We start from the raw sequence: 25,429 nt of genomic DNA, 5'->3' as shown, positions 1-25,429 counted from the left end.
TTATTCTTCTTTTCCTACTCTATCGGTTACCTCCTCTTCAGGAAAAAAAAAACTAAGCAATGAGATTGTAATATAAATAAGCAATAAAAGTAAGCAATTGATTGTCACACTTCTCTAGTGAGTAGCGGAAACCACAATGCAGGTAACCAACGCAGCTGGAGCTGGACCAGATCATGGACCAAGTTTTTGCAAGTGATTTGTCTTTACCACAGCACCAAACCTTTGATTCCTTAACAACCACTTTGGATTATTTCTGGGAGCATTGTTCACTGTTAAGGCTTTAAGTTTTGGTGACTGATTACAATCAGTTGCTTTTAAAACCCTAGTGAGTATTTGCTGAAAAAAAGGGTACTGTTTGTCCTTCAGCTTCACTGAGGTTTCAGGTGCAATTAAGCTTTTTTACAGACATCATGTTAGGATTTATCTCACCTTAGGCATTTTTAGGGTAGACATCTGCTGCTGGGCTGGTCTAGACTCACCTTGGACTGGTCATTAATGGGGAGAAATGAGCACTTCTAGAGCACGATTCACCTGACCCTGCCTTTGACATCACATGAGAAGATTCATCTCTCTGCAACGCTCCTCCCTCTCCTGCTATAACTGACCTCAGCTGTTCAATCTACTTTATTTTTGCAAATGCAGCCAAGCACAGAAAAGAACAAAAATGTACCTCAAAGAAATCAGTAGGCTAATTTCTTGACAAATTTGACAAATTTTATAAGAAACTGTATTAACACACATGACCGTAAACATGGTCCATACACTCTTCCTCCCATACCAGTAGCCGCTATTCCAACATTTTATACATAACTGCTGCTGACACAGCTGATAGCTCTACAGATTTCACCTTGTAGAGGGATCAGCCTGGAAAACTTTGGTGGTAAGAACTGCCCGGGCCCGCAGGTACCCTGGCAATCACGCGTAAGCGCGACGCCAAGCCGCGGGCTGGCAGGGAGCCACGCAGGCGTCCCGCGGAGCCCCGGCCGGCTTGCTGAGGAGTCCTCGTCGAAGGGCAGCTCTCACCGAGGTGGTTGCTTCCCCGAGGAGTGTGGCCGTGTCTTGGGATGACGGGGAAGTAACACGAATCTGTCTTGCTTTGCTGTTTTTGGCCGCTAGTGTGGTAAATAACCGCAGTACAAAATGATCTTTTGGGAAGAGACCTGCTCACCGTCACTGCAGCACACAAGTTCTTCATGCTTGTTAAAACGGAAGAGCTGGTAACTGTGATACTTACGGCTGTGTACCAGAGGCAGCAGGGAGCGGCGTTGTGCGCCGGGGGATGCGTAAGGGAGCGGAGAGAGAAATGCTGGAGCCAGCTCAGTGAAAGACTGTAAACAGGGGAAGGAAACCTTGGACTGACTCCTGCACACTCTCAGGAGCACTCCGAGCAGATGCTGGGTCTTGCTGGACTTAGCAGTGGCTCCTTTGGCTGAAGCCAAGTGGACATGTGAGGGCTCTCTGTGAGCTTGGCGGGTGGTGGTGGGATGGCCTGTGGAAGGGAGCTGCTGACTGGGAGTGGAAACGCAGCCCAGAGCCACGAGGCTGGAGGTCCTGCCGTGCGACCAGACCACGTGTCCCACCGCAGTGATCACACTTGCCACACTCACTGCTACCCGTGCGTCATGCCCCAGCTGTACCCTGCCTGACGTGCTCAGGACACACCTCAGCCTGTACTAAGAGAAACACAGCCTTAAGGCATAGGGTCACGCAGTCCTCCTCGTTGCTGATCAGCCCTTGCCGCTGAGATAAGCACAAGGAGATGCAGCTTATGGCTCACGGTGAAGCCTAGATATGAGATGACCCCAGCTCCTGCAGCTGTGGGGACATGGGGAGGACTGGAGAAACCCCAGAGCTTGCCACAGCACCATTTGCTGGGCCTACCTGATAGACCAAACATAGCCAGCAGTAAGGGGCTGCCTGAGTGGGCTGTGGGCTTGTGGTGGAGTGTGGTTGGGAGCCTATGAGCCGGGACTTAATGGCTATGTCTCTTGGCAAAAGGTGGGCTAGCATGGATGGGTGGAAGGTAGACAGGTGGGTAGATAGGGAGGTAGATGGAACATTTTGGTGGCTTGTTTGGCCAAGTTAAAAGCAGTTTTGTAGGCTTCATGTGCTCAGCTATGTTCGACCCAGGGGCATCCCTGCCCAGATCCAGCCTCAGGCTCCCGGCTTTCCTTGTGAGAGCACCAAGCCACTGAGGGGAGGCCACAGTTACGGCGGGGCGGACAGCTTGTGGAGGGTTTGCTTTGGCTTTTTAGGAGGCGTGAAGGTGTAGATAGCTGGTGGGTGTGCTGGGGAGCCTGCAGTGGGGGGAGGGATCATGAAGTCCTCTCTCAGCTAGAGCATGAGGCACAGGCCTGGGGACACAGGGCATGGGGGCAAAGTCCTTGTCCCCATGAATTTTAGTTTTTTATGTGAAACAAGCCACCGTGAAAGAGAAGGAAAGGAAGCCAGAACAGGAATGTGTGGCCTGTAAGTGAAAAGTCAGAGCCCAGTTAGCAGCTAATTGAGGTGCTTTAAGGCACAGAGCGCACCCACAACACAGCTTCTCAAACTAATACAGCTTCTGTTGCCACTTTCCTATTATTTCACTATAGCAGTTTTGGAGGTGGGGTTTTTTTGGTAGCTTTGGTATAAAATAAAGCTTCTTCACATGAGTGAACTTACAGCTGTTCCCCCACAGAACCCCCCAAACCCCACAAGATATCACTATCAGTCCCAGAGGTGGGTTATAAGCCCCTCCTCCGAGTGAGATATTGCTATCGGGTGTCTGCACATCTGGATAAAGCAGGCCAGTGACAGGGGACGCAGCCATATGGCCAAGCCATCAGCCCTACGCTCCGTGCGGCTGCCTGGCTGCTCAGCCAGATAACCCCGCGCGTCCCAGAGCCTCGACCTGCGCCACCGGGAAGGTGACAGCACCCCGGGCCCATGGCTGACCTCCAGAGCCGGTTTGCCAGGCTGTCCCTGAGCTGCTGGCTGGCAGGACTCTCCTGGCACCATTTATAACTGCCACCAGAAACCACTTTTCAGGAATAAACAGCCCCAGAGGCCATTTCAGCAGCAATCGGTTTGTTCCAACTGCACCTAATGGGACTGAAGCCTGGAGCCCCACCTCCCCTCCCCGCATGGTTTTGTTTTGTCCTCTGCTCCAACGGGACATCCCTCAGGGCTACCTGCGATCTCAGGTGGGGCTGTGGGTGCAGGTGCTCAGCCAGCAGACAGCAGCACATGGCCTTGGCCAGAGCTGTGCCTGGTGGCCAGGGCTGGGCAGGGTCCCATCACTGCCAGGTCAGGGTCTCGTCATCGCAGGGTTAGGGTCCCGTCATCGCAGGGCAGCACCAGCTGGAGAAGATGGAGGCACCGCCTGCACGGTGGTGTCAGTAACTTGACAGCAATACAGTTTAGGAAAAAACTGACATAAGTTTTAGATTTTATTCATTCGTACATTATTTACAGCAGTTGCTTTCATATTACAATTCTCTTTCATCTTTTCAGTTTTCACTTATAAAAAATTAACCAAATAAACCTTATATAACCAAATTTATCACAGCAGGTCTGGTTAATTTTCACAGTTACAGCGGCCATCAGGAACAGAACTTAAGTACCTACAAGTCATTCGCCCAGAGTACCTCGCCCGACCCTGCCTGAGGACGCCCTGCTGTCCCTCGAGAGCTGGCCGGCTCCCGGGGCTCTGCCGACGGAAGATGGAGAGGCCACGCTGTGCCGGGGTGACGCCGGGCAGGCTGGAGCTCAGATGCCTAAAGCACACCACGGGCTAACTCGCACACGTCTCGACGCGTCCATCACGCTAGAGGAACGGGTTTGTATCGCTACGCCTTGACAGCACGCCGACAGCTTTCCAACAGAGCTGACTGCTGCTTCCCTCCATCGGGAAATTCTATTCGTTTATTCTGTTTTCTGCTATTGTTGAGCCCCAGTAGTGCAGTAGCAGAGTACACAGGGGTACGAGACCGTGGCAAAGAGCATTTACCTTCCTCTGTGCGACTCCAACAGCTCTTCCTTCTGTCTGTCTCTCCCACCAGGAACGGTATTTGCAATAACTCACCCTTAAGGCTACGGTGAAAGACCTGCGCCGCGTAAGGACTCACAACGCCAAAGAATGCTCGAGGCGGAGGGATCCTACACGGGCAAGTTCTCTGCCAAGGTGATGTCCAGTCCCAGAGACCGATGGCCTTTCCTAGCACTTGGTCCTGCTCCCCAGGTGCAACAGCAGCACTGATGCCAGTGTGTTCCTAACGGTATCATCTTCATTAACTATCTCCCTGTGCTCTCCCCCCACATGCTCATTTGCTTTACAGTGGTAATTATTGCTGTTTTAAAATACGTTCATATTTCTTTGAGGACTTGTAGCCGCTTCCTGTTACAAAGTACAGTACACACTATGCTGAACATAGAAAACACAAGACTCATTTCACATCGGTCTTGTACAACGGTGAAGAGATGCAGAGTAAGAGACTGTTTGGGGGAATCCTGGTTTCCATTTAGGCAGGAATTTAGCCTGTAACCCATGAACCCAAAAGCCACTGCCTTAAACACCAGCAGTTCTGATAACAATTTAGCCCCATTTTTTTTTTTCAGCTGACATTGGACATTTTCCAAATGCATACCACACATCTGCTTAACACTACCAAAAAAATATTATTTTCTTTCCCTTTCCCTTTCCCGCATATTTCTCAAGAAGACTTTCGCTTTAATAAAAGAACACAATCACACAAACTGCTTAAAGCTAACAGCCCAGCACAATCGTAAGTACAACTCACAAAGCAATGGATGCTTTGTTAAACCTAATTATATTTTAAAAAAAGCAAATATACATATTACAAGTCAAACGGACTAAGCTTTGGAAGAAAAGAAATTGAAAACAATGTTAGCTGTATGTTCATTAAGCTTACATAGCAATAGCTGCTTCTGCATTCAAACGTGTTACTCATAAATAAATTTACAGTTCCATTATGTATTTGTTATGCTCTTGGTCTCAGTAAGTCCATCTTCTACTATTTAGATGTTAAAAGCACATCCTCTCCCGCAGCTGACCATCGTGTAATACAAAGACCGCACTGAACAGCGATGTCAAACAGTGATCAAACTCCAAATGCTGACTTAGAGCTTGTTGTTTTAAACGATACTGTGTTTTAACTAAACTCTCTGGTGTTCCAATTATTCTCTCGTCTTATTCTCAATGACAGGCACCCCAAACGACCACTCAGGTAGCAGTTTTTTGGTGGGAGATAAGCATAGTCTCTGTGCATAGTCTCTGGGACTGAGGGATGCAAGAGCACACCATTTTTTTGCTCAAGATTCTGCGTGCATATATTTTGAGGGAGGAAAAAAAGAGAAAACAATCGTTTTGCACGTTAAAGCTCATTTAACAGTTTGCATCCCTTTGTTTCGTTACATGGTACAGTATATTCCACTGCAAGTGTCCAGTTAGCATGGAATTAAAATGCCTTTATTAAGCTTTAAATCGAGTGCACACCAACAGCATCACACTAGCGCTAATGAAACACAGGTTCCCAGCACGCTGAGAACGAGATTGTTAATTCAGAGGCAACGGGAGCAGGTCCCTGCCCTTGTGTGTCTGGCAGTTTGGCAGTCCCTGCAGTCAGTCTCTCTCCGTTTGCACCTCGGCCAGCAAACCCTGCAAACCGCGAGGCAGCAGACCTGCGCCACAGACAGATACGGTTCAGCGAGCGATGGGCAGCAGCAAGGATCATGACAAGGTTTTGTAAAACCATGGTTCCCTTGGGAATTCTGACCACAGGACTTTCTGTTCTCACCCTCCCGGGCCTTATCCTGCTCTCCCCGGTGGGGACGTGCCGCTTGCCATGGCAAGAGAGAGGCCTGATCCGCTCCAGGCACCGAGCACCTGCTGCTGCTGCTGCCGGTCGGCAGCACTGGACCCCGCCAGGCAGCCCCGACCCCCAACAGGCACCTGCTGACCCTCAGGCCCGCCTCTCCTGCACCGGGACTGTTAAAACCAGACGTCCTGGCATGAAGCATCCCCCCATTTCACGTGGGGACAAAGGCAGGGGCGAAATGCCCTGTCTAGGTCCCAGCCCCAGGGACAGACATCCCTGGGGAAATTACCCCCGCGTTCACTGAAAGATGATGCTGAAACGAGTCAAGATACAAAGCTGGCCCCATGGATTTTAAGAATTTAGGTGGATCCATCCCGCCTGCAGCAGAAGAGGAACAACTTGCGCCCTGCGAGCTGTGACGCTGGGTTTGGGGGTGCGACTGCCTCTGCAGCATCGCGACCGCTGGTCCTGCCCCCGCGCCCCAGGCCACCCCCATTGCACGCTGCCTGCCGGGACCAACCACTCAACCCCGCAGTGCTACCACAACTGGGGCCTGAAGGGCACAGAGCATCCTTATGGTCTTCTAATAATACTGCTAAACTCGTCCTGCTCCTGACAAACGTCTTTTAAAACAAGCTTCGCCTTGGAAACATGGTGACCACCAGCCAAAGCCTGCTTCTCCCTGACAGGGCTGACTACACTGCCAGTTGTCTCCTGCCACCATGGCCAGATGAAGAGCCCTGCAGCCAAGGTACCCCGTGGCCCTGCATCCCTCCTCCTCCCCGAGCGGGCAGTGCCCCGCAGCAGCCCCGACCCCCCCAGCCGCTCCACGAGCCGTGTGTGCTGCAGAGACGAGAGCGGCCGGACCGTGCATCACCCGCGGGCGAGAGCCCCGCTCCTGACGCCCCATCTTGTGCGTGGGTACAGCCTGCAGCGCGCCCGGGGAGCGGCAAAGGCGTGCTCAGAAACACCGTCCCGCACACCGCACTGCAGCAGCGAGGTAAGGGAAAAGAACGGCTTTCGGCTGATGGCCGTGCCCCAAACTTCTCTGCGGAGAGAAGGGCTGCAAAGGGCATCTCCCGGCAGGGGTGAATTACAGCTGCCGTTTCTAAGCATCGTGCAGGTGCCGTCTGCTTCACGGAGAGAAAACACAGCACGATTTTACGACAAATACCAGTTCAAGGGTTTCAAGTAAGATTAGAAGCCCCTTTCCTTGTTGCTTTAATTGCTCAATAGTACTGGCCTGGGACCGTCCAGGGGCCAAGCTTCCCCCAGAGCTTACTGCCAAATACTACGTGCACTGGGGATGCTGCTTTGCTCCGGATGCGCAGGGCATTCCCACTCGCTCCGCAGGGAAATGCCCAGGCTGTGTCGGAGCGCTGGGGCAGCCCTGAGCCTTGGGACCTCAGCCACAGCCATGCAAAATTTCATTTTTTATTTCTTCCTTTATTTATTTTTAAAGGGAGACCTCTACACGGACATCACCCCCTGACCCTGTAAGTTGCCTTCCCCCGTGAGCAAGGGCTCTGCCCCAGTCCCCTCCCAGCAGAGGACACTCAGGCAGCACCCACTGCACAGGGTTTAGCAGAGAAACCCACGATGCTAAGGAGAGCTGCCACACGAGGAACCTGCATCCCCAGTGCCATCACAGGGCACACACAGTGCAAGGGCAGTGGGCTGCGACAACCCATGTGCACAGCAAAGCAAAAGCAGGCACCTGGCACAGTGGGGGGAAGCTCCTTCACACCTCCAACACACCCTCCACCTCAGGCTGAAGCACTCTTCCTAGCCACCACGTTTACCAGCTGAGGCTAAGAGCCAAGAGATGCTCCACTCTTCCCCACACTCCAGCTAGGAGTTTCCTTGGAAGGAGACACCACCAAAATAAATTCGGAGCCTCCCCTGCTAGCTCATATTGACAGGAGCAGTCCGGAGGTGACAGTCCAGCCTGGAGAAAGGGGGTCGGTGATGGTCCCAATGCAGGGCTGTGCTAAACATGGCTATCTGCTGCAGGAGAAGCAAGAAGCTCCCCAAGGGGGGCTGCAAGCAATGAGCTGTGGGATCTTTTCCATGCAGCACTGTTCAAACCAGTGCACCCCAGAAGAGGCATAGGGGGTGGATGGATGGGTCCACGGAAGGCCGTTCAGCCTCCATGTGCATCCCGTGAGCTGCACCGTGGTCTGTCAGCATGCTGGCCCGGGCAGGCTGGACCCTGGGGGGACAGTGGCTGAACCTGGCATGGTCTGCAGCCCAGGGGCCATGCAGAGCAGTGGGAAGAGGCTTTCTGGCTCTGGAGCTGTCACATTCAGGGAAGCTTCCCATGAATATAGGTGAAACGACAGTAGCACTTGGTGCTTTTAGGCCCAACCTTGTCTAATCCTATTCAGAGCAGCTCTGGGTGGGAAAGCAGCAGCAAGGCTGCAGGTCCCATACCCCTGCATCCCACTGCTGCTACCAGGGATGCAGCTCCGGCAGCCACATGGGCTTCCCAATAAAACCCAGGGCCAGGATCAGCGGCATTTCACCCGCAGGCCCTCTCCACCTTCTGAGCGAAGCAAAACCCAGCATAGCTGGCAGCCAGCCCTTTCCTTCAGAAACGAGCTGTCCCGGCTGGCGAGCCGGGAGCAACCGGCTGGATTTTTGCCAAGGAGCCTGGTCACGGAGCAACTGGCAGAAGCGCGACGGGAAGAAATTTGCTTGGCAGCTACCGGCCAAGTGGCAACGACTCAATCCTTCTCTGTGCATCTCCGGCACCCGGCGTGCCCAGAGAGGAACACAGACGGCACCCCAAAAGCTGCACCTTTCCAAAGCACCTCTCTCCCAGGCAACTCCGTCAGATACCGACTGTAGTATCATCAGTTAAGGTTTACATGTTTTTTAAAAATAATACTGGTAACCTGATGGTACTTCTGTGTCTGTGGGATCTGGTGGGATTTATTCCAGGTTTGGCTTTTCTGACAGGATGTGGAGTTTTGTTATAAAGGCACAGTTATCAAATAAAACCAGCAACATTCTTTTAATTAAATATCCCAATAAAAAAATTAACGCTCAATTTAGTCTTTACGTATTCCTCCCTTACTAAGAGACTAGCTTTGTTTTTTTTCCCCTTTGGAAAGGTTTTAGTGCAGTGATTATATAGCAACAGAAAAATAAACTAAAAAAGGCACAAACTTTTGGGTTTGTTTTTTTTTTTTCTCCTTTCAACTTTTGCTAACACTATATTTGTCTATTTTACTTCGGTTAATAAATCACTGAATGCAGCAAGAAAATATTCTGCCAATTTCTGTACACTATACAAAAACCCCTACCAACAGTACATTATTTCAGCTTCAGGAGAAATGTACAGCATAGAAAGACTTTTAAAAATATAGTGCCCCATACAGAAGTTTTGTTAATTAAACTCACGGTCTCTTGCTACAGTGCCCTTCACCATCCTCATTTTCCCCCCTTATTGCTGGGACACACACTGGGACTCTGCCTCTCCGTCTCCGCACACCGAGCGCGCTGCCGGGGCCGTGCCGAGCGGCTCTTCCATCCCCGGCACTGGTGCCCAGTCCGTGGCCCCGGCAGGGATGGGGCAAGCCCTCATTCAGCCTCCCGGCCGCATCTCAGCACTGGGCAAGCTCTTGGCTGGAGAGGAACGGGCAGCGCTCGGCGGGAGCGAGACGCGGGCAGCGTCCCACGCGTGGGTCCCTGCCACCGGCCCCCCGCCTGCCCCCCAGCTCCAGCTCCCTGCCGGAGCTCTCCCCATCACGCTTCCATCGGGTTTGCAAGTGCAAGCATGGTCAACACGTACTCTGCACTTTCCTCATCATGATAGGTGTCGGGTTTTTTCTCCCCCTGCACAAGCATAATACTTCATAAAATAGTAACTTTTTTTTCCCCCCCAGGAACTAAATTAAAGGGGTTTCCCCTTCAAATGTATTAACAGAGCTGAACCCCTCCACCCACCCCAAATTAAGTGCAGCCAGAAATGGTTTTCTTTATACATCTAATACCACGTTTTAAAAATTAAAACCTACCGATCTTTCTTTTTTCCCCAAGATGTAATTCATGCAAAGTTGCTATTTGTTTAAATAAGTTATAAAAGTTGATATCTCAGGCTAGAAGAAGCTGTAGTCTTGGTTATTCTTTAGTTGGCAGGCACTGTACATACATACCGGGTACAGACGCATGCCGAATCTGCTTTGCATTGCTTTTTGCATTGTACGATTCACAAATCTGACATCATTAAAGCAGTTAATTACCTTTGATGGAAGGCTGCAGTGAGGCCATCTACATTTATCAAACAAGCAGCTGGTTAAGATAATAAGTGCGCTCCCCCCCTCCGCCCCGGTGCTCCCCCAAAATTGCGATTATCCGTCACATGTTGCTTCTCTGAAGTGGTTAGGCTGGTGCGCACATTAATGTGCAAATGTGTTGCCATGGGAACTGCAGCCTCCATTACGCCTCAACGACACCATTCAGCAAAAGCCAAAACTGAAAACAACAACAACAAAAAATCCCCCCACCCTTAAAACCAAACCGAAACCAAACAAAAAACCCCCAAAAGGCAGCAAAGAGAAAGCCCAACGCACATGCGGAGTCTGGCCCAGGACTGCAGGTTCGATATTTAGGGAGAGATTTCGGTTTGATCTCGACGTCACGCTATGGTACAACGGGGCTCAGCGTTCAGCCGGTCCCAGTCTGTGCTGGCTCGGGGAGGAGTGGGGCAACGGAGCCGAGCCGCGGTCACCGGCTGCGCCCGGGGTCTCTCGGATGCACGGCGGGACGAGGAGAGGCAACGCCAGCGCAGCGACAGCGCGATGGGTCGGAGTGCGTGCACGCGCGTTCCTCTGCATGCATTGCAGCAAGCGGGGCGGGGGGGGTTCGCCCCCCACTTCTTCTTTGAAAACTATTAACCAGTAACTAACGGTGAGACGAATGCATATTCTACTGACTGGTGGATGAAATACTGAAAACTGCATTCAGGTAATCCCTCTGCGCTATTCTGAATGCATCACCATGTTATCTTACACGTGGAAAAGGAGAAGACTATGTACACCAGCGCAGCGGTTCTGTCTCGCAGCCGCAGTTTCTGTGCTTTCTAGAGGTACCTGGGAAGGAGAGGCCGCCGCTCCGCTCTGCTCCGTCCCACCGGCTCGCGGGACCCCCGGCACCACCACCCACAACATGCGAGGAAGGAGCGCCGGGCGACCGAGCTGCACGGGGCAAACCAAGGGATGGCATCAGGGGACACAGCACTCGGCCCAAGGTCGGCAAATCAACTCTGACGAGAAACAGGAGGGCGATTTATTATTTTTCGAGGGGGATGAGGAGATGGGCAAAAAAAAAAAAAAAAAAAAGTAACTTTTTTCGTTTGGTTGGTTGGGTTTTTCTATTCTTCCCGCAGCTGCAGGCGGTAGCGGTGGTAGCGGAGCTGGAAGAACATTCTCTCCAGTAAGGAGCGCGTCATCCCCGGCAGGGCGTAATGTTCGACAACACCCACGTGCTTGAACCCCAAGGACTCGTAGAGCTTGTGGGCTGCCATCTTCACGGCCGTGGTTCCCAGCACGACGGAGGAGTAGTTGTTGAGCACGGCAAACTCCAGCACTTTGCGGCCCAGGGCCTTGGCGATGCCTTTGCCGCGGTAATTGGAGTCGACGGACATGCGGCGCAGCTCCACCGTGTTGTCCTCCTCATTGCCCCGTGCCGCCACGATCCCCACCACGTTGCCGTCCAGGACGGCGACCCAGAAGCAGGAGCCTGTGGGAGATAAAGCAGCACATGTAGCTGCCGGCTGCCTCGGACAGGCGAAACAGGCACGGCATGCGCCCACGAGCACGCCGACGGGAGCCGGGCTTGGGGTCAGAAACCACCTCTCTGTCACGTGTGGGGACTAAGGACCCCCATAAATAAGGACCAAGCTTTCTTGTCCCCTGACACTGTGAAGGGAATGTTGTTTTCTAGAGGAAAATGCACAGGAAAGTTGCTACGAACCAAAACGTGAGATTCCTAGGGACCAACTGATACAAAGTGCATTTAACTGCTGTCACGGATGGGTAACGATCCTCAGCTCATGGTGGCACACGATGGGTGGCTTCCAACCCACACACAGTCATGCTCTCCTGTCCTACCACCAACTTCACCACCGAGAGTCCCGGCTCCCCCCCAGCACTGCCCAACCCACCTTTGCCTCTTGCTGCATTCCCTCCCCGAGAGTCGGCAGCGGCACAGGCAGCCCCTCGGATGCTTCGCTGCCAAACCCCTCCTCTGCTAGGAGCCACCCTTCGCAGAGGGTCTCGCCTCCAGGCCAGCAGCTCACCCGCGGCGCGGGCAGAGCATCACCCGGCTCACCAGCTGGCGTGCTCCAGGGGCAGACCCGCGGTCTCCAAACCCAGCACAGGGTGCTGCACAAAGCATCCCTGGCAATTTGAGAGGGCAGGATCTGACCCAGATGCCGCTGAGGGGAGGGCAAGGCTGAGCCCCGCTCCCCGGGGCTATGGCGAGAGGCAGGGAGCCAGCTGGGAGCAGGACGGGAGCTCCTGTGCCAGGGCACAGCAGGCACGGCTGGGAGACAGGGAGGTGGCAGAGCCTCCCTGGGTCAGGGAAATCTGTGCCGGCCGTGGGCCAGACACCCAGCCACGGTCCCAACCTCTTGACGGGACTCACACGGATGTTGCTGTTTGGGTGCAATGCAAGAGCGGCCCTGACGGCTCAGGGCTCCCAGGACAGCGGGCAATGCCACCCAGCCCTGGGCACTGGTGCGGCCAGTTCCCCTCCTCGAGTCTCAGCCCCTTCCCACCACGGTACACAGCATGCCAAGGAGCAGGGAGAACACTCTGGAACAGAGATGCCACAGGAAAGGCAAGCCACTGCAGAGAAACCGCTGCAAGTCCCCAGGAGCGGAGGAAGACCATCCCTCTTCCCCAGGGACCCTTTGCCCTCAGCCAGCACCCAGAGCTCGTTCACAGCCATGGCTGCAGCCCTGCCAGATGAACGGGGCTGGCTGCTGCACCCTGAGGGACCGGAGAGCCACGAGCGCTGCTCCATGCATGCGGAGACAGCGCGAGGACCCGGCCTCCCCGCAGCAGCCTCCCGCCACCCATTTCTCCAACCCGTGAGGCCTGGCTTGTTTCTGAGCTCCCCCCATGCACGTCCGGACATGTGCATCCATCCTCCTCTTGTGGACTGCAGGACTTGCCCAAAACAGCTCCATATAGAAAATCTAAACAGGGCAGCAAGATGAGAAACCAGGATCACAAAAGCCAGTGAGGCACGAACGGGAAAATGCCATGTACCTTCCCCAGGAAGAGCATCCCCGGCGCACAGCCCAGACCAGGCTCGCCCACCCCCTTCCCCTCATGCAGTTTGGGGTGCTCATGGCCAGGCCCCCTTTGCTTTGGAGGTGCTGCTCCTCCGTGGCTTGTGTGGGCCAGACGAGAGCATCTTCTGAGCTGGAAGCTGGGTGCTCAAGCAACTCGGGCCAAAAGCATGTAGAGCTCCGGGGAGCAAAACCAGCCCATTCTTCCTTGCTCCCCGGCACCGGTCAGCAGGCACACTGCTCCAGGAAGGAGGACGCGGCTTAACCAACAGCCCGCGCTTTCTGTGGTGCAGGGGGTCAGCACTGCCGCTCTGCAACGGCGCTGAAGGCTTGGTAGGGCAGATGCTGCCTTCAACAGGTCAAAGCAAAACCCATCTAATCAGAGCCCAGCAGCCTGAAGGGCACCCAGCCAGGCTCCGGGCAAGCACCCTGGGGTCCCAAGCGCTCCAACCACAGCTGCAGTTATGAAGTTCTTATAAAACTGGACCTCGCTGCTGAGAGGTACTGGTATCATCCCATCCCACTGCTCATACTGGCCAACAAACATTAAAGCAAATGCAATCAAAAACTGCTGTCACTCTGGAGCATTACAGCATCACTTGGCCCTACCAGCAAGGGGACTTAAAAAAACCCAATGAAATTCAAGTAATGAATTACTCTGCTCTTAACAAAAGATTGTCACAGAAAACGTTGGTGAAGGAAAAGTGTCTTCAATTGAACTGGAAAGACCAATGCTAGCAGCACAGGGCAACTGCGACCTTAGCTTGGATACTGCTTAATTAACACCCAAGAAAGCCACGATTCAGTTACGGCAACTAATGAGGGGTGCTGATAGGCTTCACCCAGTGGAAGAGACTCCCAACACAGGAGAAAGCCCTGGGTGGGTGGCCTTCTTCCCTAGCACTGCGCAGAGGAGAACCTGACTACGGCAGCAGCTCCATCTTTAGCATCAACCCTGCTAACCGCCTCGACCCAAATGCACGGCACATCTCCACAAGGAACGCACCTTGCGACTCGGCAAAGCCACTGCAAAGAGAGGGCCGAGGGCTTCTGCGCTCCCCCATGGCACAGCCCAGCTGCTGAGGACAAGCCGGGTACCAGCAAGGCGTGGGGAACCAGCCCAGGTTCAACCCGGCACATTGGGCTTGTCACCACCGCCTCCAGAGCCACACGCAGCTCCAGCGACGCTCACTTCTGTTCCCGCTGCAAGCAAGCCATCACGCTGCTGCTATCTAGGTCAACAGCTAATTTTTAAAACACCGGGACCCATCCTGACCCATTTATCACGAGCAGTCGAGACATCTCTCCTCCGCTGCCGCGCTGACAGGGCGACTTGTTCCCCTGCATTCACCTGGATCTCAAGGCGTAATTTATTCAGACCCCAGACGAAGACCTACAAGCACCGAAACCCAGCAGCTGCTTTCCCTCCGAATGCAAATCGCAGGGCTGCGAGAGCTCACTGCTCCACAGCCTTGTTCTTCAACACCTGGTTACGTGGTGGCTCTGCCCGCCGCAGCCCAGCCCATCCATCACACCATGGAATTGGGGCCACGGTGATCCCCACCCCTACATGCAGGGCCACCAACTTCAGCTCCCATGACAGAGCCCAAAAAGGGGGTTCATGAGTCCCCCCATGTCTGTGGAGCAGAGAGGAGGAAAAAACTCCCAGGGATGCTCCCTCGGGGACACACGGTGCCATCCCTCAGCACCCACCTGCCCCTGAGGTAGCCACCAAAATGCCACAAAGCGGCCGGTGCCCACGAAGCCACAGCCGGTGGCACAGCCACCACGTCCCTGTCACCTAGCCCTGCGTGTGGCAGCTCCTCCTAGGCTGCTGCTTCAGCTCATTTCCCTCACAGCAGAGATCGTGACCTAGGTTTCTCTCAGCCCAGGGCTATACAATTGCATCCCCCACTGCTTCCCACTTTTATTCTTTATTTTCCCTTCTTTGCAACCTTCTGAGTCTGTCAAGCCAGAAAGGCGGCTAAAGCTCAACCAGCAACACTTCCCAACCAGCACATTTCCAGTATTTTGGCATCTTCTGCCTATTTAAAACCCAAATCTGGACATGTCCGCCACAACAGAGCCCACAAGGCCCTTCCGACCACCTCCTGGATGGGGGCCATGCCCTCACACCCATCCACCCACCCATCCCGGCAGGGACCGGCCCGGTTGCAAGCAGCGTGACAGCAAACCAGCACTCCTTCTTAGTTTTTACTTACAACTTTAAAGCTTAATTATAATGATTTTGAATTCAACGTGAAAAGAAATAGTATCTGGCACATCTCCCAGTGTGTGTTGTGCACGCAACGCTTATAATTAGCAGCAGACAGGACACATCTGCTCAGACAATGCGAGCTGTATTCGGCTCTTGTTTACGCCAGCGCCATCAATCCCCAAGACTTTTGCCCTGCCGCCCACCCCGTGTCTGCGCCTGCCCCGAGGATCACCAGCAGCCAGATCCTTCAGCCTGCTAAAGACACTCCAGTTTCCCAAGGTAGCTACGAGCCCAAGAGCAGCTTTCACCCGTGGGGTTGTCGCACCCCTCCTCCGGGGAGCTGCATCCCACGCGGAGGGGCATCTGCTACCGAAAGCTGTTTTGGGGTCCCGCCACATGCTGCTGATCTTGGGCTGAGACCTCCTCTCCTCTGGACAAGCCCTCCAGTTTCAGAGCAGGAAACCTGAAGGTCTTTGGTTTGCTTTTACCTGCAGTCCCCGCGTTGTCAGCGGTCCTAGCCATCCGCACCTCCTCACCGGATCCGCTCTTCCAGCAGACTCCGGAGCAGGACAGAGGCACCCTGAGAAAACCTCCCCACGCTGCCGCTCCCCAGGGCTGGGGAGCGTCTCTGTCCTACCTTTTCTGGGCCAAAAGGACTGACTTGGAGCCTATCCTGTTTTTGCACTTTTTCATACCCAGGATGAAATAAAATTAACTTCATCTCACCTGTCAGTAATGAACAACAGCCTTACTGCTCGCAGTGCTATTAATAGCGGGAGCTGACGTTTTACTTCTCATGCTGCTATCCGAAAATAATCAGCGCTGCAAAGATAAATACAAACCCCGATGGCTACAACTCTCCCTGCCCTGCAGATACTCATCTCTGTCAGTGACTCTGCCTTGGCCCTCACTTGCCTCCACCTCTTGGGTTCCCCCATCGCTATGGACATCCAAAGCCCTTCCTGATCGCCCTGCCCCAAGCTCCTCTCTAGGTTTTTGACGCTGAAAGAAAACTTACTCCGAGGTCTGTTCTTCATGGCCATCTCGCACTTCACGCCAGCGGCCCTGTGAGCACCACCGTGGAGGCACCTGCTGGAGGCACCAGCTGCTCCCAGCCAAACACCAGCCTCCTTGCAGCACTGTCCCTTGCCTCCTGGTCTGACTCGGCCCCTCCAGGCCACCCACAGGCAAAGGGGAGGAGAAGCAGCCATGGACAGCCCCACCACCACCTCGCTTGGCTCCCTCCACTCCCCAGCCCACTGCCTCACCCCACACAGTCTTGACTTCAGGAGCTCACAGGCAAAAGCCACAATAAAGGAAGAAATTTTTTTACAATGAGGAGGGTGAGATGTCAGAACAGGATTCCCAGAGAAGCTATGCATGCCCCATCTCTGGAAGTGTTCAAGGCCAGGCTGCATGGGGCTTTGAACAACCTGGTCTACTGAAAGATGTTCCTGCCCATGGCAAGGGGATGGACTAGATGATCTTTAAAAGGTCTCTTCCAACCCAAACCATTCCATGCAAACAAAAATTTGGGATGCACACATCTATGAAAAGGGCACAAAACGGCTGTGACGTGCGTAACAAGGAAGATTATTTTGGGTTGTCCATGTTTCACAGCAAGGTCAGACGTGTTTCCTCAGCTAATCTTTCTGCTCTAAATTTAAGGAGGATTCTCAGCTTTTGAGGACCAAAGGAGATCATTCTCCCAATCTGCCCACCCCTCTCCTGCAGCGCAGGCTGCCCTCCGGCCCCACGCACCGCTGTGGACCCCACACCCCGAGGACCTTCCCGGAGCGGTGGCACCACACTGGCCACTCATCCTCCACCCAAAGCATCCACCACTCCCGCCCAAGGAGAGCGGGCTGTGCCATCCCCTGGCTGGGCTTGCAAGCTTCCTCACCCGCTCTCCTCCACCATCAGGAGCTGCACCGCTCTTCCCCACGCAGCCGACAAGGATGGTGGGTGAAAATAAATTCATTTATTTTTGCTGCAAATTCTTCTACACCCTTCGTTGAATAAAAGGCCAGTGGGCGGATGGGTGGAAAGATTGGAGCCAAATGCAGTAGCAGAGAGTACTGCTAGAAGAGGGGGGAAATGAGACATCATCCCTCCCCACCAGCACGAGTCCTACGCGATCGAATATAGCAGGCTCCCACAGCTTTTCCAAGTCCCTCGGCACCTGAGGGCCGCTGCCCCGAAACCCAGAATCGAAGAGTGTGCATTGCTCTGACAAAGCAAAGCTCTGTCTGCCAGGTTTTCTAGTAAATTCTAGTATTTGCACAGGAGGAAGCAGAGCTCTGCCACCCCAAAACATCCTGAACTCGCACCTGGATCCTGCCCTGTGCCAGCACCCAGACACTGAGGCGTTCGAGGCTGAGCCAGGTAAAACCCATCTCTGCTACGCACTGGGCTGGAGAAAGGACTGAGCAGCTCCTGCGGCCACCACCGACTGCTGGTACTCATTATGCTTGGGTGAGGCTGCATCCCTGCGGGAAAGACTTTTCCTTGGAAGCTCAGCACAGGGCAAGCATGGAAACCCTGCCCAGAGGCAGGCCAGTCTTCTCCCTCTTTCTTTCGTGGTGGCACTGCTATCTGCCACAGCTGAGCTTTTATTAACTCTTTGAGGTTTATTCGTGGAACATAATTTCCAGACATGTAACTTCTCAAGGCAATGTCCCCTCAAGCACAGACTGTGATTTCCAGCTCTGCTTTAGCATGTCACAGCAATGCAAACGTAAGCAACTACCGTCCCAGCTCAAAACTGTCCTGGATGATGTCCTCGGAGCACCATGCAGATGAAGAGACCAGTGGAGCTGCTCAGCAGCTACCATACTGCTGGGAACACTCCAGGCAAACGCCAGCTCCTCTACGTGCTTACAGCAGAGCCAGGAAAGCATCTGAGGACTGAAGGAACCGTGAAAAAAGGAAGCCGATATTAAGAGAACCTCTGACCAGGCCCCCCAGAACTAAAAATTAGGAACCTGCATCGCTGGCAGAGAAGTGACATGCAGGTGTGACCTCTGGAAAGGGAGCGAGGCTGCCCACAGGCTCGGTGTCCTCAGGGCCTTGCTGAGTGGAGCAGGATCTCACACAAGGGTAAATCTCCCTCTCCACCCTAGATTTTCTCCCAGAGGCTGCTAGGAAGGGGCAAAAGGTGGGGGGTGCAGTGGGGAAGCCAAGCAGAAAACTCTCCAAAACGAGCCCTGTGCTTCCTCTAGGACAGGACCTGCAATTGCCTGAGTCCCTCACTGTTCATACACCTACACAAAAGCTCGCCAAAACCAACAGGCTTGCTAATCCTAGAGATCCGAGTGCCCCAAACTCCTCCCTGCGACCCACCGACATACTGCGGCACAGCTCGACGCAACGCCACCGCGCGGCAATACCAGCGCTGAGGAAACGCAGCACGCTGTCACATCGTGAAGCTTCAAATATTTGCCCTTGGAGTCACTTGCTCAGCCACCTGTGCCATCTTTTGGAGTGATTTTGGCCAGAGCAGCAGCCTTTTCCGCCAAGCAGGGGTGGTCCGAGCAAGGCAGTACAACAGGAACGGGGGGTCGTCCTGCACGGACACATTGCTGCGCAATTATTACTTATTTATAGATAACAGAGTAAAAAGCCCTGAAGTTCAGCGTCTTGCCTCTCCCCCTACCAGCGCTATGTATATACATGGCTTTAAGTGAGCATGTGGCAGCAAGCGGACAGAGTCCCCAGGCCAACGCTGGCTGTGCCATGGCCACGTACTGCTGATGCCATTTAAACCCCTGCCCTTTTATCCCGTCTGCGATTTGAAGACGGAGCAGAACTCAGCCCCTGAGGCCGTGCTCCCTCCTCCTCCGCTGGCGAAACGCGGGGCAGACCAGACAAGTTCTGTCAACGTCAAGGGAGAAAGAAGGCTCTTCTGGGGAGAGCACGGCTGCCGCGATGGGAACGGTGCCGGCGGCAGAGTTTGGCGCACAGACGCGGCACATCGGCTCCGACCGGCTGCACACGCGGGCAGTTGGGGTGCAGGGACCAACCAAGGACATGCAACAGCTCTGCCTGCTACTGACTGCAATTGCTCAGCTAGCCAGCACAGGAAGGGATTTATTTCTGCCCCTTATGAAGTACGTTATTATCCTGTTATCTCTCCTTACCTCCACCTTTCCCATGTCTTGAGTTTCTCTCCCTTCCACCTTCCTACTTCCCCTTGGCTTCAAGCAGGGCTGCACAACAGCTCCAACAACTACTGCTAATAACTCTACACTTGACTTCAGTTAAAAGGCATTCCTGGAGGGCTCCTACAAAATAATGGCACGTCAGAGTAGTTTATGGCCATGGAAGCCAGGTGAGATGCAAGACTGACACTCCTGACACTGGTGAGCATCCCTCTACACCAGAAAAGGCTCAGGGTGGGGGAGCAAAAAATGTCAGGGACACACATGAATTATCCATGCATGAAATTAGAAATGCTGTGGGACCCCTTCCTTCCCATAAATAACTCCACATAACCCACCACTGCAGGATTCATTGCCCCATTATAAATAACTCCCTGCTGGAAGAGCACAGGGCAGCACATCTATATGCCGAGGGTGGCTGACACCCCGTGATTCATGGGGCATCTGGGCAGCAGACGATGAGATCACCTACAAGCATACACAGCATGAAAAGAGATGGACGATTCGGTCCCAAGCAACCAGCTCAGCTACTTCTCCATCTACCTTCTTTTCCATCCTCGCTACCTTTTTCACCTTTTTGGTTGTTGTTACTGAGGGCTGAAGCTACTTGCAACCACCTCTGAGCTCACGCAAAGCCTCCAGAGCTGCAGTCAGCAGGGTGTCGGTGGGTGTGTGACGGTGACAGCCAGCATCCGACCTGCAACACGGCCACAGCATGGTTCCACGCACATTTGCTACAAGAAACACTGTGACCACGACCCACCACGCAACAGGTCTCAAATGGCCCCAGGAGACAGGAATTAAGACGTGGCCTCTGCAGCTGATAAACCTGAGCATAGAATGAGACATGGTAGGTGGTGGGGTTTTCGACTGCAGGCAACAGCTGGCCTACACATCTGTGCAAACCCAAAAGTGTATTCGGATTCAGACCGGTATACACCATAGTGTGCCACTGCTGACAAACCTGGAGCAACAGCACACACTGCACAGGTGCTGGTCCCACCAGGAGGCTTTGCTGCAGCCCAGCTCTACCTTCGCCTGGGGATGGAAAGGGTGGTGGGGTTGCAATTTGCAGTAAGAGAACTGACTTTCGTCAGTGCCTGCTCCATGCTTCCCAATGGAGCTGGTCCATCCTCAAGACCACCCAGCTACTTTATCACAGGCATTCCATTCTGGGGTGTCAAAGACCCTGGAAAATCCCCACGATGTTGACAGCTAGCTATAGTTTACTTTCCCTGTAATGACTGGAGAAAAGAGAAACACATTCTGCAGCAAACGGACTTCAGAAAGTTGCCAGGTTTGGTGCTAACCAGCACCTCCTGTGGTCGCTGCTGGGGATGTAACCCAGCAGGCATTTCTAATCTTCTTAAAACCTTCGCTTTAAGCTTCATCCCTTTCCTCTGAAACACCTACGTGACAGCTCCTACCCATGCACCTCACTCCTCCAAAGCTTCAGGAGGACCCAGCCTGGACATCTGGATCAATGCAAGCTGTTAGTGGCCAGACCCCACACCAGCACTTCATGGGCTGAGTTTTCAAACAGGTTCAGTCCCGCGGGGCCCAGAGTGGCACCACGCGTGACAGCACCGAAGGAGCTCAGCAAGGCCCCGGGAAGCGCTTGGCACATCTCAGGAACAGGCTTTTGATGAGACAGCTAGAAATCCAGGCGATGCTGTAGACAGGGTAAAGACAGCCCTTCCAGCACATTTCAGAAGGTGCTATATTAAGAAGTGCAACAGCAGGACTTTGAAATCTTGTATCTGGCTCTTTTTGCTGGCCGAGATATACCTCGAAAAGCAAAAACTGTAATAAAGCCAACGTATAACAACTGTTCAAGAAAAAGCTGCTGAAGCATTAATGTGGGATTAGAAGTACCCTAGTTATCAGGCCATATTTAGCCCGGCCCATCACTCTGCTCTCTGCTTTTGAAAAGAAGGACATGCTACAGAGAAAGAGACAAAACCACCAATGCAGCCATTGGGGTCTACCTGCTGGGTCATCACGAGAACGCGCAGTTGGAGAAACCAGGCATTGTCTGTGGTTTTTACATGTGAGCAATTGTTATCAACAAGCAAAGAATTAAGTAGCTTAAAGGAGCGGATAAAGACTAGAATATGTGATTTTGGCCCGGCATTGTCCTCAGGGCTAACTGGATGGTGAGCCCCAGCTCGATGGAGCTGGCTCAGCAGAATGGACAGGTCTGCGCAAACGGACAAAGCCAGAAAAAAGTGGTTAAAGTACTTTCCGACTGGATGTTCCCTATGCATCCAATATCCACCCTAAGCCTATCAACTGCAGAGTCAGACCTTAAGTAAATCAACACTTATAATTCAGACTGGTTTTAGTTAGAAGTTAAAAGAAAAAAAAGAAATCAAGCCCTTCTGCCAGCTTTGCGAACCTCTGTCCTCCCAACAACTGCTCCAAAAGACTGGCGTTACAATTAGCTCCTCAGTTAGCTCCTCATTAGTTAGTTGCTGATCGTGTTTTAAGCCAGCTCCTTAAAAGGGCATTGTTAAGGCTTGGTCTTCATCTTCTCCATCTATCTTTCATTATATGGCTTTATTGCTTTCAGAAAGGTACTGAACTTATACTACAGCACTTTCCACTTCAAAATACTGAAGAAAAGGAAAAATCTACAATCACTGGATGTTCTAGAACTCATTATGTGCTGGCTGACTTTTACTTCATATGCATTACCGTAAAAAGGCACTGAGCAATAATCATCAAATGACTTCGTTTCAGCTTAGCACCGGGCCAAGCCATAAATCATACGGGGAAAAGGGATAGAATCGATCTTATTTTCGCCACCCATCATTACTTGTCGGGTCTAAATTTAACCAAGACTCCCTTTAGTTCAACAGGTATTGCACCAAATGCTTCCCAGCAAAGAGAGAAACTAACCCTAACCCTACATTTACTTAAGGTTAAATAATAAACACAATTCTGAGCTCTACAAGGACTTCCAAGGAGTTTTACACTGCTCTCGCCGAGGTCAACAACCTTCAACGTGAGACATCCTCCAGGACAGCCCCTCTTCTGCAAATGACCGTAGCAGAAGCCTGCACAACTCCCTGCAAACAATTACTTTTAGCCAGGAATAAGGCAGGCAAGATGAATTGCACCCAAGGCATAGGTTCAAACTTAAGGTATGGCACAATGACGTGTTAGGACAGAATAACCCATCTATGCATGCAAGCTCTTTACATCATAGTCAAAAACAAGGCTGAGAGGTGCCTCCCCTACCTTACAGCCAGATCACCTACCTACAGCGAAAAGAGAGGGACTAAAAGTATTTGCATATTGAAAACATGACAGACAAAACAACCCAAAACAGGACTACATTGCTCACATTACTTTTAGGGGCACCAAGGATGGCAGAGCTGGGAACAGGTCACCCCTGGCAGGTAACCGTCTGTTTTTTATGGCACATAACCCCACCGCGTGGGACGTGGCTCCCCGAGTGCTGGTGCAGATGCTGACCGGTTCTGCAAACCCACACAAATCTCTGCCTACAAGGCAGAGCAGTGACAGAAAAGCGGAACAGCACAACATTCAATTCTAGGTCATGAGAAGGATACATCCATTCAGCCAGCCCATGCCGTGTGGCATGTTTCAGTGGTTCTGAACATGGGGGTTTTCCCCCCCTTAGCACATTCCTGCTGCCCTCAAAAGCCTCTGAATGGGGACTTCACTACCACAGCAGCCGACGCGCAAGAACGATGAGTAGCAGTCAGCAATATTTATGGCACAGAAACGCTGATCAGAAAAGTCGCAGACCCCAGGGCAGCTCCTCCGCTTCCCTTCCTGGGACTGATGGACAGGGACTGCATTTCACAGATGCTGCGTGGCAAAGAGAAGCTACCACAGTACTCTCCTAACACTACCGACAAATACAGCTCTGCTGCGCTGAAAGCCCTTCTTTCTGCAGACAACTCGAGTTTCACAAGAATCCTACCTTGTTGCCAACACAATGAATCAAAGCTCCCCGACCTCTAACTTTCCATTGTATTAGTAATCTGTAGGAGTGAAACAGCAGTCACAAGGAGTTAATATTTTCTCTGAAACCACAGTAAAGAACTCATTACTCCACTTGGAGGAAGACATCAGAGAAAAAGAAAAGGTTCAGGGCATAGATTTGGCACAAACTACAGGCTGAAGTCAGATGGCACACGGCTTGATCTCCTTGAGTTTACGGCAAGCAACAAATATTTCTTCATATTCCTAGGACAGCAGCTTGAAACGGTGCTGCACACACACCTTCCCAGAGCTCAGGCATCCAACAAGGACATCAGTTATAATCAGTTGGGACCAACCCAGCCTATCCTATCACAGCACGTGAACAGTCACCAACTGCCACACCAAGATGAGCCCCCAAAGCCCATTGCAATGGAATGGGAAGAACTCGAGGTGCAAGGCACGAGGGTGGCACTGAAGCACAGCTGACTACCTCTGTACCCCCCAGCCGCTCGCCAAGGGCGCTTCTTCGGGTGCTTCTTCAGTTTGTACCAAATGCAACTCCTGAGCCACATAAATAAATGAATAAATAAATTAATAAATAACTATCACACCTCTCTGGAAGTAAACCTTCCTAACATTCCCTAAATGCTTTTAACACCATCACGGTTTAAACACGAAAGGCCTTCCTGCGGCAATGAGTCCTCCTCTACAACATCCCTACCAACCCATCTTCTTCTGGAAGAGCAGGGCAGGAGGCGCTCGCCCCACCACAGGGGACCGGACCCTGAGGCATTTTGCTGAACCCGACCCGTTGAGAGCTGCAGGCAGCTCCTGGTGTCTGCACGTTCCCACACATCCAACGTAACCCTCCAGCAACTGACACGGTGGGTGGTGGCCTCCCATGGTCAGGCAGAAACAGCAGAAGGGAGTACTGCCGTGTTCCCATCCCATTGTGCTTGTAAAGCCTGGCTGCAAGAGATGCTGAGCCCCTCCCGAGATGGTGTCTGGGGGTCTTCAGCCCTTCCAGGGCATCCAGGCCGTTGTGTCAGCCAGGACTCCCAGGGACACTACTGCAATGGGCACTCTCCCCTTGAATACAAACACAGACTTCTTCCCAGCAGGAGAAGCCTGTGAAGGCAAGCTACTGCCCTTCAGGTACCACCTCCCCATGGCCACTCCACCACAGACTCCCACTGTAAACCAACACCTTTCTCACCTGCAGCCCTCTTACTCTTCCAGCTTTACTGTGAACACGTAATCCCTGGAGGGCTGCTACACCGATACCTAACTCAGCCAAACTAAGCCCTGGTGCGAGGCTGCTCCAGCGTGTCCCACCTGTGCATGCCAACGTAACGGGCTTCCCCTCAGCCACTCTGTTAGAGCCCTACACAGCAAGGAGGGCGAACACCGGGTCAAGACTTCACTTCCTTCTGTCACGTAAGTAATGAAAATAAAAGTCTTCTGCAAAGCCTCAGTATCGTCTCCTTCCACCCACCATGCTGCAGGGCCCACCAAGGCCTCCCGAGCAGTGCGAGCCTCCATCACCACACATCACTTGGATATTTAACTCTCAGCTAACCGGTGGCAATGCCACATGTAAAGTCAGAGCACTGCCATGGTACAGAAACACCCCTCGCTGTTGTGAAAAACAACGTGTTTCTGTCTCTCCTCCAGTACCTGAAGGCCAACGTGCCTTGGGTGTAATTCGACTGAACTCCACTACTCCAGACTGAAACTAGCACATTTACTTAATGTGGCAGCGTAAGAAAATTCTACCTCCATAAATACATGAACATGTGTCGGGCTGCGCACCGACAATGGACCTGCGGTGGATGATGCATTAACAGAAAATGAAAACCACATGTGTAAATCTCTAAATCTCTAAAATTAAAAAAGAAAAAAACCCCTTTGCCACGTGTTCAGACTACCATCCCAGACCTATCAGGCCAAAAAGTGCCTAGCAAAAGCCTAA

At 52.7% G+C, this 25,429-nt stretch overlaps 1 protein-coding gene across 1 annotated transcript in view; it reads right to left on the bottom strand.

Annotated features, from left to right (window-relative positions):
* Positions 1–3,434: 3,434 nt before the first annotated feature.
* NAT8L (N-acetyltransferase 8 like) overlaps positions 3,435–25,429 on the bottom strand; it is a 35,876-nt gene continuing 13,881 nt past the window's right edge. The window contains exon 3 of the mRNA XM_075420380.1: positions 3,435–11,564. Coding sequence (XP_075276495.1) covers positions 11,197–11,564 — 368 coding nt within the window. The 3' untranslated portion in view covers positions 3,435–11,196. The remainder of the gene's footprint in view (positions 11,565–25,429) is intronic.

This window comes from Opisthocomus hoazin, chromosome 5 (assembly GCF_030867145.1).
Source record: "Opisthocomus hoazin isolate bOpiHoa1 chromosome 5, bOpiHoa1.hap1, whole genome shotgun sequence".
In the NCBI taxonomy this organism is placed as follows: Eukaryota; Metazoa; Chordata; class Aves; order Opisthocomiformes; family Opisthocomidae; genus Opisthocomus; species Opisthocomus hoazin.
Note: the sequence above shows the minus strand (reverse complement) of the source record. Positions and strands in the feature narration are given on the sequence as shown.